General features: G+C 32.8%; 1 protein-coding gene across 3 annotated transcripts in view; it reads right to left on the bottom strand.

Moving 5' to 3' along the window:
* The window catches only part of RB1 (RB transcriptional corepressor 1), a 130,873-nt gene that overhangs the window by 70,809 nt on the left and 40,578 nt on the right, over positions 1–19,486 (bottom strand). For 2 of the 3 annotated variants that reach the window (XM_057707228.1, XM_057707225.1), the window contains exons 5-12: positions 15,616–15,654; positions 14,616–14,683; positions 12,438–12,548; positions 9,938–10,080; positions 7,661–7,738; positions 5,988–6,097; positions 4,945–5,022; positions 2,963–3,050 (exon numbers count right to left, since the gene is read on the bottom strand). In XM_057707228.1, the coding sequence (XP_057563211.1) occupies positions 2,963–3,050; positions 4,945–5,022; positions 5,988–6,097; positions 7,661–7,738; positions 9,938–10,080; positions 12,438–12,548; positions 14,616–14,683; positions 15,616–15,654 (715 nt within the window). The remainder of the gene's footprint in view (positions 1–2,962; positions 3,051–4,944; positions 5,023–5,987; positions 6,098–7,660; positions 7,739–9,937; positions 10,081–12,437; positions 12,549–14,615; positions 14,684–15,615; positions 15,655–19,486) is intronic. The other variant, XM_057707226.1, reaches the window with a different exon arrangement.

The raw sequence follows: 19,486 nt of genomic DNA, 5'->3' as shown, positions 1-19,486 counted from the left end.
ATCAACAAAAAGAAAAGGCCACCTACTGGATGAGAGAAGATATTTACAAATGATATATCTGATAAACACTTAATATCCAAACATACAAAGAACTCATACAACGCAACACCAAAAAAACAAAATGGGTAGAGGAACTGAATACACATCTTTCCAAAGAAGATATACAGATGGCCAACAATCACATGAGAAGATGCTCAATATCACTAATCATCAGAGAAATGCAAATCAAAACCATAATGAAGGGGGATATGTGTATAAAAACAGTTGATTGAACCTGGTGTACCCCCCCAAAAAAATAAAATAAAATAATAATAAAAAAAAAAAAAAAACAAAACCAAACCATAATGAGCTATCACCTTACACCTGTCTAATGGCTATTATCAAAAAGAGAACAAATAACAACTGTTGGTGAGGATGAAGAGCAAAGGGAACCTTTCTTTATCCAAAGAAAATGAAAACATTAATTTGAAAAGATATTATGCACCCCTATGTTCATTGTAGCGTTATTTATAGTAGTCAAGAACGGAAGCAACCTAGGTGCCCATCGATAGATGAATAAAAATGTGGTATATATATACAATGGAATACTATTCAGCCATAAAGGAAAAAAAAATCCTGCCATTTGTGACAACGAGAATGGACCCAGAGAGTATTATGCTAAGTGCAGTAGATCAGATAAAGAAAGCAAATACTGTATGATTCCACTTATATGTGAAATCTAAAAAAACAAAACAAAACAAATGAACAAACACAGCAAAATAGAAACAGAGTCCTAGATATAGAGAAGAAATAGGTGGTTACCAGAAGGGAGCGGGGTGGGGAAAGAGAGAAACAGATGAGGGAGATAAAGGAGCACAAACTTCTAGTTACAAAATAATGAGTCACGGATATGAAATGTACAGTGTGGGGAATACAGTAAATAATTATATAATACCTTTGTACAGGGACAAATGGTAACCAGCCTTACTATGGTGATCAGTTTGAGATGTACAAAAATATTGAATCACTATACTGTGCACCAGAAACTAACTCGGTGTTGTAGGTCAATTAGACTTTATAAACAAGCAAACTCATAGAAAAAAGATCAAATCTGTAGTTACTAAAGGCAGGGAGTGGGGGGAGTGGAACTGAATGAAGGCAGTCAAAAGGTACAAACTTCCAGTTACAAGATAAATAAGTACTAGGGATGTAATGTACAACATGATTAATATAATTAACACTGCTGTATGTTATACATGAAAGTTGCTAAGAGTAAAACCTAACAGTTCTCTTCACAAGGAAAAAAAATTCTATTTCTTTTCTTTTGTATTCAAATGAGATGATGGATGTTCACTAAACTTATTGTGATGATAACTGCATGATGCAGGTAGGTCAAATCATTATGCTATATACCTTAAATTTATACAGAGCTGTATGTCAAACATATCTCAATAAAACTGTAAGGAAAAAAATGTCCAGAGTGTCTAAGATTTTACTTAAACACAGAAGGAAAGATGGCATTAATTTTTAAAATGAAGACACTTGAACTAATAAAGAAGCAAATTCAAAGAAAAGCTTAATGATCTTCAAGATATGCCCACTCTGAGATAGGATATTTGTAGTGTACATAAAACTTTGCAGTTAAACTGCTGTGTTTCATTCAATGTTAAGCTTTAAATTGAGCTCTGGAAAATGTCTTTGAGGCAGAATTTTCTGCCCAACTGAAGCAGTTTAAAATAAGAAAAGAGTTCTTACATACTCCAAATGTTGGAGGAAATATTAAAAACAATATTTAAGACGAGAGACATGATCACTCTTTTTACTTCTAAAAGTTCTAAGTAACTGGGTAGCTTTCTTTGGCAAATATTCTGGTGCTACAGATGATCCACGAATAAAAGCAACTTCATGCAAACTAGACAAACACAGTCAGTTTTGTGCCAACACAATTATGAATATGATGACAGAAAATACTCTGTTAGTTCCTGGGGCAGGGGGAATATAAGCAAGAAGACAACACAGAATACAACAAAACCACAGGCAGCTTATGATATTAAATGGAATTTTAACCACACAAAGCACGTAGCTACTGGATAAGCCAGATTTTAATAAGTCTCCTAGCCTCACCCAGTTTCCACAGATGAGCATTTCAGTGGATCCCAAGCCTCATTTGATTTTAAAAGAGTAAAGAAGCAAGCACGGAACACAGACGCTAGTTTTCACTGTCTCTCTTCCTTGCTCCCTTTTTTGGAGGGAAGGAGGCTAGCAGGGGGTCCTTCAGATACCAAACAGGGTGCCTCAGGAGTTGCAAACTGCAGTGCACACAGGGCCACTCAAGAAATGTAAATGAAAGTGTGCTAAATAAGATTGTAGAGATATGGCAAATGTTAAATCCTATCTAATGTCACAGTCAAAGAAAATATCTTAAAAGCAGCCAGAGAGAAAGAAAGATTAACTGTAAAGGAAGAACATCTGGATTGACAGAAAACTTCTTAGTAGCAACAATGAGAGCCAGGACATAGTAAAGTAATATCTTCAAACTACTAAAAGAATGTAAAGGTCAACCTAGAATTGAAGATCCAGGTAAACTACCTTGCAAAAAATAAGAGTAAAGATATTTTAAGACAAAAAAAAACAAAAACAAAAACAAAAAGTTTGTAAGTTCATCCCAAACTGCCCCCACCTAAAGGAATTATTAAAAGATGTAACTGAAGAAAGAAGAAAATAATTATGGGAGTGAGGTCTAAGTTGCAAGAAAGAATGGTGAGCAACACAAATAGTAAACATGAGAAAATCTAAAAATAACACTGTCTAAATAAAATACCACTAATAGTATCTAATTTGGAGAGTTAAAAAAAAGCAAGAAATAAGATAAAAGACAACTACACGTTGGTTGGCAAGTGAGTGTTTGAGACTCAGTATTTTAACTTCTAATTTCAAATTTATTTGCCAAGGTGTAATAAATAATGTTTCATGTATGGCTTACATTAAAATAGGAAATCAGATTTTCTGACGGTTGATCACTTGCTGAATTTAAGATCATCATTAATTGTTGGATAGTATTCATAACAGTCCTAGAAAAAAATAGGAAGAAGTGTTAAGCAATGAACAAAAAGAAAAACTGATACGTATCTATTTCATAAGTTACATATATATTCAATCTCAATGATTCCTGTTTATCTTTAAGAAGTTCTCTGAAATAAGACTTCATAAAACCCTTAGTGTCCTGTTATTTATAAGGAATTACATTTTACTTAAATCTTTGAGAAAGGATATGTCCATCATCAGTAAGTTTATAATTAAAGGACGGATAAGCTTACTTACTAATAAAAGCTGTATATCAATAAAACAATTGATGAAACTAATGACATTATTTTAAGGATAAAACAGACACCAAAATGGTAATATTTTAAGAAAACATTATTACAATTAAATATTAAAAATTTTCAAACAAAGACAGTAAGATATTTAGTAACTCAAGCAGAGAACCAAGTGACTGTCCTTTACAGAGATCTTCAAGATGAAAGCATACATAATTTTAGAAGTAATCATAACTAGAACATAAAAGTAGGTCAATCTCTTAAGATCTCTTTAATTACATAATTGCGTGTGTGTGTGTGTGTGTGTGTGTGTGTGTGTGTGCACGCACATGCGCGCACGCCATTTCATCTTTCCATTTGGTCCATCAATACAGAGCTGCTTATAGTTCCCCATGCACATTGTGTTGCTTCATACTTCCATGCCTTTGCACATGGTGTCAGTCTCCTCTGACACAAACATACATGTTTCAAAATTCAGTTCAAACATCACTTTATAAAGTCCCTTCTGTGCCATCTCATTAATCTGTCCTATGTCTATTACTATATTTAAACAAAAAATGTATTTTTATATGTCTATGTAGTCATTTGAAAAAATTACTGATTGGTCACTATACACCAAATATTATCCTAGGTCCGAATTATTAAATGGTGAACAAAAAAGTCATGGCCCATGTGGTATGGGCTTAAAGGCAACAGTGGGTATTGACAAAAAACAAGCAAACACACAGATGAATTTATAATTACAAACTGTGATACATACTATGAAGGAATAGAACAGGATGCTGTAAGAAAGAATAATAAAGGAAAATACTTCAGATAGAAATAAATCTGAAAAAGTAATATTTGTGCTGAAGCTAAAGGAAGGGTAGTAGTTGGCAATTCATAGAAAGAAAAGAAGGAAGAGTTTCAAGATGAGAGAAAAGCAAATGAGAAGGGCCTTGAGTACAAAAGAAGATTTTGGGAGCAGGAAAACAAGATGAGTTTGGAGAGGCAACAGAAGCTAGATCATGTGAGGTCTTGTAGGCACTGGTTAAAGAATTTGCACTGTACTTCAACTGCAAAGAAAGCAATCACAAGGTTTAACAGCAGGGTGATCAAGATCTGATTTACATTTCTAGAATATTATTCTGGGGGCTCTCTGGAGAATACATTTGGTGGTAGGGAGAGAGGAACAGTCATGAGAGTAGCAACAGCAAGATCAGTTAGTAGGCTACGGCAAAAAATCCAAGAGAAAGTGATATCTTGGCACAAGGGTGGTAAGAGTAGGAATGGGGAACAGTAGATGAACTCAAATCCTTAGGAGGCAGATTCAACAAGGCTTGAAAACAGATCATATGTGGGAAGCAAGTGAGGAAAGGGACATAAAAAATGGCTCTAATCTTTCTAGGTTATATACAGAGCAAATGGTGATACTTTTTTTCTCTTTTTTATTTACTAAAATGGAACACATTCTCACTCTAGGTTATATACCTTAAGGACAGACAGAACTAGATCCTCAGCAGCTAGTAACATATCAGGCACACAAAGAGCACTCAGTATATATTTGCTGCATGAATATACAAATATATAAAGAAATGAATAAGCCCAGAGCACTATTAAGCACTGAATAAATAATTATACTGAAAATCAAAAGTAAGAAAAGTCATACCTAACTGGAGTCTGTGGAAGAATCACATTCGCCTCTTCATCAGGGTTATTTTTTCGTGGTGTTCTCTGCATTTCAAAACTAAATGATAAGCAAAGGCATTCAGACTGAAAATTTACAATTCGTGCTCTATGAGTTAAAAAAGCAGTAAAGTACCTTCTGTTGCCTCATAACATCAAACAAAATGGTTAAGTAAATAACAGAGGTGACAGGAAACAGATGACCCAAAAGCTGCTTAAATAAATAAAATTGTATGTTTTTCATCATCATTTTTAAGTTGGGTTTCTTTCCACTAGAGGTTTATGACAAACAGGTGCATCGATCATTAAGAATTTTTTTGAAACTGAAAGTTACATGTTTGTTTTCTCTAGAATGTTAGATGTTGATGATATTAATAGTCAAGTTGTTCAGTATTAAATACATCAAAACTCAAGTTTTTCAAACATTATGCCTTCCAAAACTTTACTCTGACTTAAATAAAATTAGAAACATTTTACTTGTGTTTAACTTTCAAATTATATATACACACACACATATACATTTTAGTTAACATTAAAAGATTTCATGCTAAAGACATAAAATAACCACACTTATGACCATTCAAAAATTCTGTATGGCCATATCTCATTTTATTGCACTTTGCTTTACTGTGCTTCACAGATATTGTTCTTTTACATATTGAAGGTTTGTAAATCCTGCAATCAGATGATAGTTATTTTTTAGCAATAAGGTATTTCTAAATTAAGGTATGCACCTTGTTTTTTGGATATAACGCTACTGCTCACAACACATTATAGTACAATGTAAACATAACTTTTACACGCACTGGGAAAGCAAAACATTTGTGTGACTTGCTTTATTGCAATATTTACTTTATTGCAATGGTCTGGAATGGAACACACAATATCTCATAGTATGCCTGTAGTTACCTTCAACCATTCCTACTTTAGGATTCTATATGACAATTCAAGAGAATACACTTTTATATTAACTTTTAAAAAAATGAACCAGCCTATCAACACATAATAATATATCATGTATGGTACCTGTCAGTAGGATCAGCCTGAAGAGTTCTATCATGATCCAGAAATAATCTTGCATCTAGATCTTTGTTTTTAAGGTAAATTTCTTCATATTGTTTAGAGAGACTTTCCACCTCAAAAACAAAAAATACTGATGATTATCCTTTTCATGTCACAGAAATACATATTTAAAGAATTTTCGTAAAATATACACTTAATTTAACACTATATACACTTCACATGCAATATAAATAAGGCATACCTAAAAGTGAAGTAAAGAAAATTGCAAATTTTTTTCAACTCTAATTTTAAACCTGTTTTATGCATATACCCCACATTTTATCTAGACAAGGATCACCAATGCTACAGAACAGTACTGAGATGGAACTACAAGATAAAAACAGATATTATTATAACCACTTAATTGCCAAGATATTCCATCCTATGCATTCCTCACTTTTAATCTTCTACTAACACTTATCAATATAAAACAGTGTTTCAAACACTGTAACAGATCTTGATTGTATATTCTGCCTATCTTTTCTAAATCCTTTGGTTCACTCTGACTTTCTTCTATTCCATATCTTGGGCAAGAGTACAAGCTCAGTTAATTAGCCCAATTAACATACTTGCACAATTTATTTCCAATCTTAGACACTTCTCCAAATGCTACAATCTATAATTCTTTTATCAGTTCTGATTCATAATTTTCTCATCATAATGTAAAAACCAATGCCCAATAGACAACTATTTAGCAGCCTTCACCTGTGACTTTTAAAAGTGAAGCATTTTCAACCTGAGAGAGCTAAAAGTGCATTCTAAAAGAAGTGATAGGAAGAAGTGCTGTTAAATGCAAACTTTTTGTTTGTTTGCATAAGTTTTTTTGGCCGAGCAGTCATTCTTGTTTGATTAGGCTTAATCGTTGCTCCTGCCCTATTTCAGTTAAGCGCTAGTTATCAATCATTTATTGACTGGCAGCTATTAGTGCTATACAATGTAAAGTGTATCTTGAATTTTCTAATAATAACCCTGTAATCCTTTCAAAGGGGAAAAAATTACCAATGTCCAAGATTCTTTAGAGTTGTAAAGAGCATATTTTTTGGTATATAAGTTGGTAACACAACTCAGCAATACAACATTTGGCCCTGAGTGAATTCCCGGCAGTCCAGTGGTTAGGACTTGGCGCTTTCACTGCTAGGGCCTGGGCTCCATCCTGGTAGAAGAACTAAGATCCTGCAAGCCATACGGTGTGGCCAAAAGAAGCCTCAAAACAGTTGCTCCAAAGTACAGTAATGCCAATGTTGAGGGCACTAATCATGGCTCCTATGCTTAAAGAAGCATAGTAAAGCAAATTAGAATCAAATTTGATTACAGATATTTAGTTATATTTAAATATTTAGTGGCATTTAGAAGTTGAAAAGCCTACATTCTGATTTTTTTAAAAATTTCAGTACAAATCAACTTTTAGTGCAAATTTTAAAATGCTACTTATTTATACATTTGAGCATAAATGGGTTCAAAAGGGTTTTTTTGTTACTATATAAAGTTGATTCACCACAATTCTACTTAGATTCTTTCCTTGAGTAAAAAATATTTAATATACAATAAGGGTGATCTTAAGAAATTTAGACAACTATTCCTCCTTCCCAAAAGTCCCAAAACACGTTGACTTTTTATTACATTTTCTTTCAGATTACCTCTGGAAGTCCATTAGAAGCTACAATTCCAAGAGAATTCATAAAAGGTATAAAATTTTTGAAATAAACATTTTTCACCTGAAAAAGATAAAGTTACACATGACCATTACAATTTAAAAAAAAAAATCTTTCACTATTAACAATAGAATGAAAGTGTTAACTGACATTTTGATCAATGAGTTACATTCAACCCAGTGTGATGTTTATTTATAATTAATTCAATTATTCACTTTTTAATTTATGTAAGGCAGATTTCAGGTCCTAAAATGGAGGTGCAGGAGGGAATTGTTAATGAAATGGGATTTATAAGAAGAAAATCCATTGAAACCAACTTCAATATCCCACATTTAACAAATGGTGAAAAGATGGGAGGCTCAAAAAAATTAAGCAACTTCACTAAAGTTACACAGCTAGGAAGTGGCAGAGCTGAAACTGAAACCTAATCTGTCTAGCATCAAAGCCAAGACTCTTTTAACTTCTCTACACTGCCTTTGATTTCTCCCCAAAGTATATATTTGGGCCACTTCACACACATACCTAACTTAGGGAATATCAAGTCAATTACTTTAGCATAAATTTAGGAAAACAACCTGCTTTTATAAGAAAATAATTTCACATACAAATACCCAATAATTCTATTCAAAACTGAGTGAAAATGTTTTGGTCATTATGCAGTTTCATACAAAAAAAGCCTACATTTAACATGGATAATAAAGACCGTACTTGGAAAACCTGGAGTTATATCCCTAACAATTCTACACTGGCAAAGTGTTATGGAATTTTAAGCAACATTTTTCTTCATTTAACTTCCTTTTCCAACTTTGGAGTCTACACTTATTAAGGTAGAAATAATTTAATATCTTCCTATTAGTAAGTTTGTATCTTCTACTTCACAAAAAAGCTTTAAGAATTAAGCTTCTGTAATATATATTAGTATTATCTTCTAATTAATTCTCACTTAACTGGAATAATTATAAGGTGGGTAGTTCTATTTAACCAATTAGTTTGACTAACCAATAATTATATAGCCATAAATACAACTAAGCAATAGTTATATGACCATAAATGTTATATGTAAATAGTGAAGCATCAAAATAATTAATATGAATTACCCCAAAGCTATTAACCACCTACACTTTACAAATCATTATTACATTCTAAATTATGAAAGAATTATTTAAAATAAAAAGGAAAAACATGATCTACTCCTGATTTTTGAAATGCAATTTTATAAGTAGTTCTGCAATACAGAGAATTAACAACCAGGAATTAGAAAACTGCATTTATTCCTATTCATTATCTTCAGGGACTGAGCAACAGGCTAGAGTAAAAAAAAAATATTTCAACTACATTTATCAGCTTTTAGCAAAGATAATTTGTTATTCTAGAAAATAGACTTTTCTATTCTAGACAAGTAAATATATATGTAAAGTTGATGCATCTATATGTCGATATCTACATATTTGTTAAAATTAACAAAAGCCTCAGTGGTAAAACCCAGATATCTTGATAAATCATTCCAACACTTATTAAACTATCTTTTGAGATTATACCCCCAATCCATTCCCAGAGCTGACAGAGAAATTTCAAAGATGTAACATTTCACACAGCTCTCTAGTGGTGGTGAACTGTGGACAATACAACCGTCTATGAGAGAAAGAGCATGGCACAGTGAAAGAAGCACTGGCAGCAGATGTTCCAAAGCACAGACTTGGTTAGTAATCAGCTATCAGTCTCTAGAAGCTTGTTTACTCATTAGTAAAAAGAGGCTGAGTACATTACTTATAAGATTCCTTCCAATTCTATCATTCCAGATTTTATTAACAAGATAAGCAATTCCTGGGTGTTCATGTATCCTCTACCAGTCATTAACATCTGGTGTGACATTTAGGAAAAAAGTAACTATAGAAGTGATAGCAACAGAAATTTAATGTTGGTATCACTTATCACTAAATCAAAACACTAGGGTTTTCTTAGCAGGATACTTGAAAACATTAGGAGTATCAGTAACCACAGAGGAATCAAAGAACAAATACATTTGAAAACTACTGCCTTAATCATGTACATTTCAATGATTCCTAAGTGAGGGAGCTAATCTCTTTAAGGTTAAAGTAACTGAATATGAAAATTAAACTTTTTCTAAATATTTTGCTACTACAAAAGAGTTGGCACTAATTACAAAAAGCAAGCTCATCATAAAAGAATTATATACTGTTAGGAAGAACTTACATCTAAATCTACTTTAACTATTTTAAAGAAATCATGAAGTTAAATTACCTCATCTATATTACATTCATGTTCTTTACAGAGAACTTCAATAATTCTTGTATCATTTTCTAGTTGTTTTGCTATCCGTGCACTCCTGTTCTGACCTCGCCTTGGTGTTCGAGGTGAACCATTAATAGGTATTACAGCTGTTTCTGTAAAAATGGTAAATTAGATAAGAACAATTGCACATTCCATTGTATAAAATAATGAAGTATTCTAATTGTAACTCGGAAGGTCAGAAATAATCTTGGTAACATTCTGCTTTTATTTATTAGGCTTCATTAAAAAGCTAACAATTTAATCTATTTATTGAATATCTAATGTAAATTATATACTAGTAATAGTTTTTGTCATCCCTATTCTCTTCTGTCCCCAACTAGCCCAAAAAAAACCTTAAAATCCCACAGACAAATATGAAAAATCACAAGGGAAATAGCCAACATATAAACTAATTTTAGGTGTATCCTACTAGTCTGCAAGGGGAAAAAATGTTTTCTATCTTAAAAGAGTCTTAAAAATAATAAACACGTATTAATGGATTCAATTTCTAGATATAGGATAAAAATAATTTTTAAAGTTTTAGCAAATGAATTATGATGCTTTTAAAAAATTAAGCATACAAATATAATAATGTGATACTAAATTGTGATTTTTAAAAAATCCCCTGGATTATTTTGAGCATTTTCAATTCAAACTGAATGTGAATTCAGCTTTTAAAGACATTATAGATGACTAAGTATAAAAAGTATTAACTGCCTGTAGGCCCAACAAACAATTTACAAGAAACTGAGAGGACAGAGGAACATGTTAGACTATACCATAGGATGCAATCACTAAAAATTAAACCATGGAAAACTCAACAGAACAGACCACCTGATTATTTAATAAAAAAAAAAAAAATTACAAGAAAAAAAAGAGAAAGATAGGTGGAAAAGGAACTTTTTAAGTCTTAAAAGCATATCAACCAATCACAAAGTATAGTTCTTACTTAGATTCTGATTTAGTCAACATGTAAAAAATTGTTTAAATTACTTTCATAAAACAATTGAAAACATGGACACACTAGATATTTGGTGGAATTACACTATTAACTGATTTTTAGGTGTGAGAGTGGTACTGTCATTATGCTTTTTTAAAAGACTATCTTTCAGAGATATATACTGAAATTTATAAGGATGAAATGTTATGCAAAAAAGTGCTTCAAAATGATACAGCTGGTAGAACTGGGCAGTAGATAGGACTATGGATTGACTATAAGTTACACATTGAGGGCAGGTGATAAGCACATGGAGGCTTATTATACGACTTTCTTCTTTTATGGTCACTGAAATTCTTCATAATAAAAAGCTAATTACAAGTCAATTCAACACCCTATCCTCATTTCTCTTTAACATGGCACTTAGAGAATTAAATGTACATTTGAATTATTCAAAAGAACAAAGGCTGTCAACCTAAAGTTACACTGTATAACAACTTATTAAAATTATAACATTTTTTAAAAGTGAGGAAAAGACAAATAAAGGAAAATTTTAAAGATCCAGAAGTTTTTTAAATTTATTTTCTATTTTCTCCCTCTGTTTTGCACGTGGTTTCTGCTAAACCACCCACCTTTTCTGTCAAACTGTGTTCAACACATTTTCAAAATTCTGCTTCATTTTTCTGTGAAGTTACTGTTCATGAAGATTAATTGGGCTTCCGCTTTTCAGCCACTTCAACAACACTTTGAGACTTCCACATTTTGATCTGTCCCCTATCATTTTTAGTATTACTAGTACTGTTGTCATTTTAGGAGCAAGGAATCAGCTAAGTCTTAGTTAAGTTTACAGTTTTCTGCAGTGTAAGAGGTGATTTTAAATCCTCCTTTACATGCCACCAAAGGAAGCAATTCCATTCTAAGAGGAACATACTTGTCTTTGCTTAATGCTATCTAATTATTTCAGCAATGGCTCTTATTTAAATACACTTCCCATCTCATCACTCACTGAAGTGTATCAATTACAGTTCATATGCAAAAATAAAAAAATCAGTCACATAATCACTATAGCATCCAACAATAAAAATTTAGTTAATCTGTTCATATAGAATGGGCTACTCTTTGCCATGCAGTTTCATTCATATCTGTGCCTTGCCTCTTTTCTCTTTACTGGGCATGCCATCCCCCAACTTACCACAACACTCAAACCCTAACTATTCCTTCAACACTCAATTCAAATGCTACCACTTTTTTATGGTCTTCCTTGGTCTTTCCCAGCTGGGAAAACTTTCTCATCTCCTAAACTCCCATAGTATTTGCTGTATTTTGGCCCAGACCACTTTCAACCATATACTCTAATTATTTGCTTATTCATCCCTCCTTCTATATCTGATACGACTTGAGAGCAGAATCTAATGTCTAATTTCTTTTTTATTATTCCCTTGGCTCTAGAACCATGTTTTGGATCTAGCAAAAGTCCATAAACTACTGTTGAATGATGAAGTAGGAAGGGCATAAATTACTTAAAATACTTACTATATGGTTCTTTGAGCAATGCAGGAGGTGAGAGTTTGATAAAATAGTCAAGGACACATAGCATTAACTGAAATGAGATCACCAGATCATCTTCCATTTGTAAAACTTTCCCTGAAAACAAAAAAGGTCCACATCTTAAGGTAGAGGATTGAGGTCTTTAAGTCAGGGAAAATTATGGGTATGGCTGTATCCATATACTCATTTATTCAACAATCACTAGAAGCACGTTAAAGATCTTTTTTTTTTGTAAAAATTCAGTCAGATTTGCAACATATAAAAATATATAAAGTTATAAAATTATAAATGAAGTCCACCATGAGAATTTTACATTTAGGTGTTATTATAATAATTCAGTTCCTACGTCTAAATTTATTTTGATTTTTCCTTCTTTAAACTCACTTCCAGTTTTGGTAAGAGTTATAAAATTTATTACCTCTGAAAATCATTTTGAAGAATGATACATGCTAAACTTCAATTCTATTTATTAATGAAACCTCATATATTTTCAACTCCCTCCAAAATATTAATAACCAAAGCAACTAAGAAACAATAAAATTAGTATATAACTGTAAAGTCATCTATAAAGTAATTAGCATAAAATCCTAAAAGTTTATATAATAAATATACAACTAAAGAGCTATATATTTATTATAAAGAACTGTATATAAGGGAATTAATGCATATAATAAACACCTAAGAAAAGAACAGTGTAGCTACACAAAATATACAAATCATATGGCTATAACATATTTGCTTATGGCTCTATGTTGTGCAATACTTTTAAAAGAGAAGTTTAGTTTGTTTCATTTTCTATCTTACTGGTATCTGACTGCTAAACCACTAATAATCCCAATACTGAAGGAATAGAAACTTTCTGGTTAAAGTATTAAATCTCAAATTTTAAAAAAAGGAATTCTTCAAATATTCAAGGAAGAAAATGAGTGGGAGAAATTCAGTCCCAGATTTCTCGACAGCAATGTTCAATTCCAGAAAATAGTGTCCTGAGGAAAAAAAAACACGATGCAAAAATAGAATATTCAACCAAGTTGTCCTTCAGGTCTAAAGACCATGGACATGATTCATAAACATGCCAATTGCAGAAAACACGGTGCCCAAAAGCCTTTTTTGAAAAACTCCTTCATGGTAAAATCTAGTCAGCTAAGGATAGACCAAAATAAAGAACTCAGAAATGGAGAAGCTATGACACAGGAGTGACAATAAGCTTAGAATCCATTTTAAATACAGAAATGAGACAAAGCCAACTGTGATAATTATAATTACAGAACAGAATGTAAATATTATAATCTTTGATAATGTAATGAAAACAAAAAATAAGCAAATCTGAAAGTAGGGCATGGGGGGTGAGAGGAAGAGTGAGAATTCTTTTCCTTCAGAGCAGATTAACATATATTGCTTTAACTCAAAACACAAAGTTAAATAAAATAAAGATTCTAACCTTTTAATGTTTTCAAAATGCTTTTTCATAATCTTGGAGAAATATTTTAGGAAATAATACTGCTTAAGACAAAACATTTATATAAATTTAAGCAATTCCTTCCATTTCTCTTGTTTATCTTCTATAAAATTTGAGTAAATTTTTATATTTTAAACATAGCACAATAATGATACTATTTTTAGAAACTTATATATGTTTGCAAGTGCACTCATCCACCCACCTTTTTAGTCAGAATGTTACTCCAGATATATTTTTGTGCAAACAACCATATAATTTTAATGATGATTATTTCTAGGTGGGTTTTGGTTAATTTTTCTACATTTTTCCTTGCATTTTGCTGTATTATTTGAATTCTTGATCATGAATATATATCATTTTTATAAAAACAGTAACATTCACTTTGTTGTACAGCAAAAACTGGCACAACAGTGTAAAGCAATTATATTCCAATAAAGAGCTTAAAAAAAAGTAACATTATTCTTAAAAGCAGGCAAGAATGAAAAATATTAGAAAAAGAAATGAAATGAGACATTTTCAAGGTTGCCTCCAGTATCAGAATTACAAGAACTTGCTGACAGTTAAAAAGTCACACAAAGAATTGGGGGGGTGGGGGGGTGGCCAGGAAGAAAAACATTAAATAGAAATAAAATTTTGAGCTTATTACTCAAAAGAATTATTATTACATCTGACACATTAGTATGTAACAAACATAATGACTTTACCTTTGGCTAGTAAAAATGTAATCCAAGAAACTTTTAGCACCAACAAAGCATTTATTTCAGTAGATATCCTAGTAAACAAATAGAAAGAAGAAAAAAAACTCACACTGACAGTTTTCCAACTACACTCTTTTTTTTTCAATTTTTACAATTACAGACCAGAGTTGATCACATAATAGAATACAGTTCATTTTAAATGCACAATTTACACATGAATTCAATTTGTTTCAATTCAGTTAGTGTTTTTATCAAGTTATTCACATTTTCCCACAGAGTAGTATACCTTTTTTAAAGAAAATGTTGAATATCTTCTATTGTAATCTAAAAATATGCACAGAAAGTGGTTTAATATGATATACTTGGTTCCCAATTAATGCTTTTCTGCTGTTTTCTAATTAAAATCAATTTTTTATAAGCAGAAAAATAGAGGTTTGGGCGACTCTAGTTTACCAAATTAACACTATGCCTTCATAAACATTGTCATTCACTCACTGGAATTAACAAGTGGGATTAATAGAGTTAATTAATAAGTACACAATTTCCCTTTGTATCATCTTCAGCATTATTACTTCAATGGGGCAGAAAATCTCACATACTACTCATTCCATTTCCGAAGAAAAATTCTAGAGCTCTTACAACAGTATACTGTTGGAACATGTATCATACATTTAAAAAGACTGTTTGGAAATTTCAATATAGATGTTCATGTTTATTCTCACTCAAAAGTTATGCTCTGAGTTAATAAAATGCTTATAATATACTCTGAATAAAGATTTTGCCAATGAATTGGCATTTTCCCAGAGTTGGTAAAATTCATACCACTTTCTTTGTGAAAAGATAAATAATCTGCATAGGCCTTAAATCTATGACCTTAATTTATGAAGTAGCATGGAATAATCAATCAAACTAACCCTGAAACTATCAACGTGTTTGGAATTATTTCACAAAAGTCTCTAAAAAGAAACCCCCAAAAGTGAAAAATAACATGCTCTGAGGTACTTACGAACTGCTGGGTTGTGACAAATATATAAGTTCACATGTCCTGAAAGGAAAAAATAACTATGTTAACATTATGGCTTTTTTAAAAGTTACTTTAAAATTTTTTCATAATTCAGAAATAAATTTTATCATGCTTTATTCATCCCATTTTAAAAAGGTTACTTTTTTTTCAAGTACAGCATTATAAGACAAAGTTAAAGTAGATGTTTCCAAATATATGACATTTCACACATCACTGTAATATCTAATTACAAAGGGACTGGATTCTATATGTACATTTGTAACTTGGAATACATTCTGTAATTGAATCTTTTTTTTAATAAATTTATTTATTTATTTATTTATTTATTTATTGGCTGTGTTGGGTCTTCATTGCTGCACACGGGCTTTCTCTAGCTGCTGCGAGCAGAGGCTACTCTTCATTGTGGTGCGCAGGCTTCTCATTGTAGAGGCTTCTCTTGTTGTGAAGCACAGGCCCTAGGCATGTGGGCTTCAACAGTTGCGGCACATGGGCTCAGTAGTTGTGGCTCACGGGCTCTAGAGCACAGGCTCAATAGTTGTGGCGCATGGGCTTAGTTGCTCCGTGGCATGTGGAATCTTCCCAGGGCAGGGCTCGAACCTGTGTCCCCCGCATTGGCAGGTGGTTTCTTTACCACTGTGCCAGCTAGGAAGTCCTGTAATTGAATCTTGATCTGTTCAGAATCTCAGATCAGGTCATAAAAGCTTATTTAACTAATAGTCTCACTGAAATACACAACTGAAAAGTATTACAGTAAGTCCCCTACATAAGAACTTACAAGTTGCAAACTTTTAAAGATGTGAATGTGCGTTTGCACATCCCATCATGTAAGTAAGTTCACATATCTGGTGTACACTGTCACATGCATGCATCCTCCACGAGTGGTTGTGCTTTTGTGTATTTTACTGTACAGTACTGTATGGAGTACAGTAGTACAGTGCCTTTATTTCAAGCCCAGGATGTCTGAAAGCAAGTATAGAAGCAGCAGTGACATAGCTGGTACTACTGTACTTTTCAAGGTACTATACTGTAAGATTAAAAATGTCTTTTTTTGTGTGTTTGCTTTTTATGTACTATTTGTGTGAAAAGTATTATAAACCTATTACAGTAGAGTACCACATAGCTGATCATGTTAGTTGGGTATCTGGGCTAACTCTGTTGGATTTTACGAACAAATTGGACTTATGAACATGCTCTTGGAATGGAACTCATTCATATGTAGGGAACTCACTGTATAAAACCTACCTATTGAGGACAATGACTTCTGGAATGGTGTAATAAGGTTCTCTGCAGACCTGTTTCCTAATATAATAACTATAATTGGTAAAACTATTTTAAAAAAAACCATTTAAAGTCTCTGCAAATTTTCCTAAGGGTATACAACAAAAAAAGGAAATATTTCTTCAAGAAAATCTACTAAATCTTGGTAAGAGCAATGACAGTCTGTAGAATTCAAAGCAAAACTCATTTCCTCCTCCTCTCCAGCTCAGCATAACAATGCTCTACCCCTGGCAGGTGTGGCCAAGACATAGGACTCTTCTCTCTCCAGCTCCCAGCCTAGAACTCCCTCTCTGGGAAGAGCAAGCTACAAGCATTTCTCATTGCCCCCAGCTGTGTTGCAGAAGGTCTATCCCAAGCATGAGGAGCTGAGAGGTCTGGGGCTCCTGTCCTCCACTTAGCCCCCGATCATGGGGTAAAGTTTTACTACCAGCACAGAGCAGATCAAAAATACTGACTTGTCTTGTCCCAGCTGGCTCAGAGGACAGAAGTTCCAGCCAAGAAAGGCAATCTGGGAAGACCAGGGGCTATCGCCTCAGTGCCCTACTCTTAAAGCTGAAGTACCACTCCAAGAAAAGAGATTGTCCCCAACTTGACCTCCCAAGCAGTGGCACAGAGTGGCACCTAGGGGAGAGGCAGGCCCTAAGAACACAAAGCCTTGAGCTCTCCCCAAAGGGATTCATCTGGAATGGAGTGTGGGAATGCTCAAGAATAAGAGTACTGCTGAAAGCAATACAGATTTCTGTGGAAGCAAGTAAGAGAAAGCCAACAGATCGTATGAGAGCAAAAAGCTAAATCCTAGATCATCTAGGAGAGAACCAGGGAAAGAAACAGATCGTATGAGAGCAAAAAGCTAAATCCTAGATCATCTAGGAGAGAACCAGGGAAAGAAACAGCTGCTCCTGGTATCAAAATAGGCCTCAAGGCTAGCCTAAAATACTACTCCTGCAGAGGGAGCCAAATTTAATTGGATTCAACTATAAAGCAATCTGTGACCTGAAGCATTGTCCAAAACAATAAAGCAATTAGTCAGCAATTAGTGAGAGGTAACAACTAGGTGTGATATCAGCAGAGGCAGTTAGCTTGATAACAGGGGAAGAGATAGTCAAAGAGCACCCAGCTTATACCACTGTCAGCTCAGAGTGACTGTGCACCTGTCCAAGGCTACACTAAGAAGCAAGATCAGAGGCTACACACTGTGCGAGAAAAAGATTTCACTGAAATTGTACAGCTAAGCCACTAAACAAATAACAAAGACAACAGCAACAGCAGCAAGCCCCAGGAGAGAAAAGAATCAGCTCCCAGAATTACTAAAATGTTATCAAAAATATCCAGTTTTCAAAAATAAATACGAAATATGCAAAGAAGCAGGAAAGCATGACCTCTACCTAGGGAAAAAAGCAGACAACAGAAATTATATTTAAGAGAATCAAAGCATCAGACTTAACACTTTAAAGACAGCTATTATAAATATGTTCAAACAACTAAAAAAAATCATGCTTAAAGAAGAAAAAAGGTATGCTGACAATGTCTCACCCAATAGAGGACTATCAATAAACTTATATAAATTATTTTAAAAGAACCAAATGGCAATTTGAGTTGAAAAGTGTAATAACCAAAATTAAAAATTCACTAGAGGGACTCAAAAGTAGATCTGAGCTGGCAGAAGAAAGAATCACTAAACTTGAAGACACATTAAAAGAGACTGTGTGGTCTGAAGAACAAAAAGATAAAAGAAAAAGAAAAATGAAGAGGCTCACAGAAATGTGGGACACCAAATAATACATCAATATATGTGTGTAATGTGAGTACCAGAAAAGAAGGGGGAGAGAGAGAGAAAAAATATTTTAAAAAATAATGGCTGAAAACTCCCAAGTCTACACATTCAAAAAACACAAACTCCAAGTTGAATAAATGTAAAGAGCTTCACACCTAGATATATCATGATATAAATGTTGAAAGACAAAGAGAAAATCCTGAAAGCAGCAAGAGAAAAATGATCCATCACATAAAAGGGAACCCAATAATAACAGGTGACTTCTCAACAGAAGCAATTAAGATCAGAAGGCGGTGGGATTACATACTCAAAGAAAGAAAAAAAATGTCAACCAAGCTAAACTATATATACAGCTAAACTATCTTTCTAAAGTAATGGTGAAATAGATAATCTCAAACAAAATCAAAGAATGGCAAACATAAAAAAATCATAAAAGAAGTTCAGGCTGAAAACAAATGACCCAAGACAGTAATTCATATCCACATGAAAAAACAAAGAGCACTGGTAAAGGTAATTATGTTATTATGAAAGATGGTATAATTACATATTTCTTCTCCTTTCTTCTCCTAATTGATATAAAACACAATTGCATAACAATATGTATATATTGTATTCTTGGGCCTATAACATACAAAATGTAATGTATTTGACAACAGCAGCACAAAGAGGTGCGTAGGATCAAAGCTATATTGGAGTAAACACATGACACAAGATGATAAATCAAATCCATGGAAACAAATGAAGAGAAGAAGAAATGATATGTAAGAAAGTTAATATAACAAACTCTATAAATACACACTT

The sequence above is a fragment of the Hippopotamus amphibius genome, chromosome 14 (genome assembly GCF_030028045.1).
Source record: "Hippopotamus amphibius kiboko isolate mHipAmp2 chromosome 14, mHipAmp2.hap2, whole genome shotgun sequence".
NCBI classification, from domain to species: domain Eukaryota; kingdom Metazoa; phylum Chordata; class Mammalia; order Artiodactyla; family Hippopotamidae; genus Hippopotamus; species Hippopotamus amphibius.
This window is presented reverse-complemented; position numbering and strand designations above follow the sequence as displayed.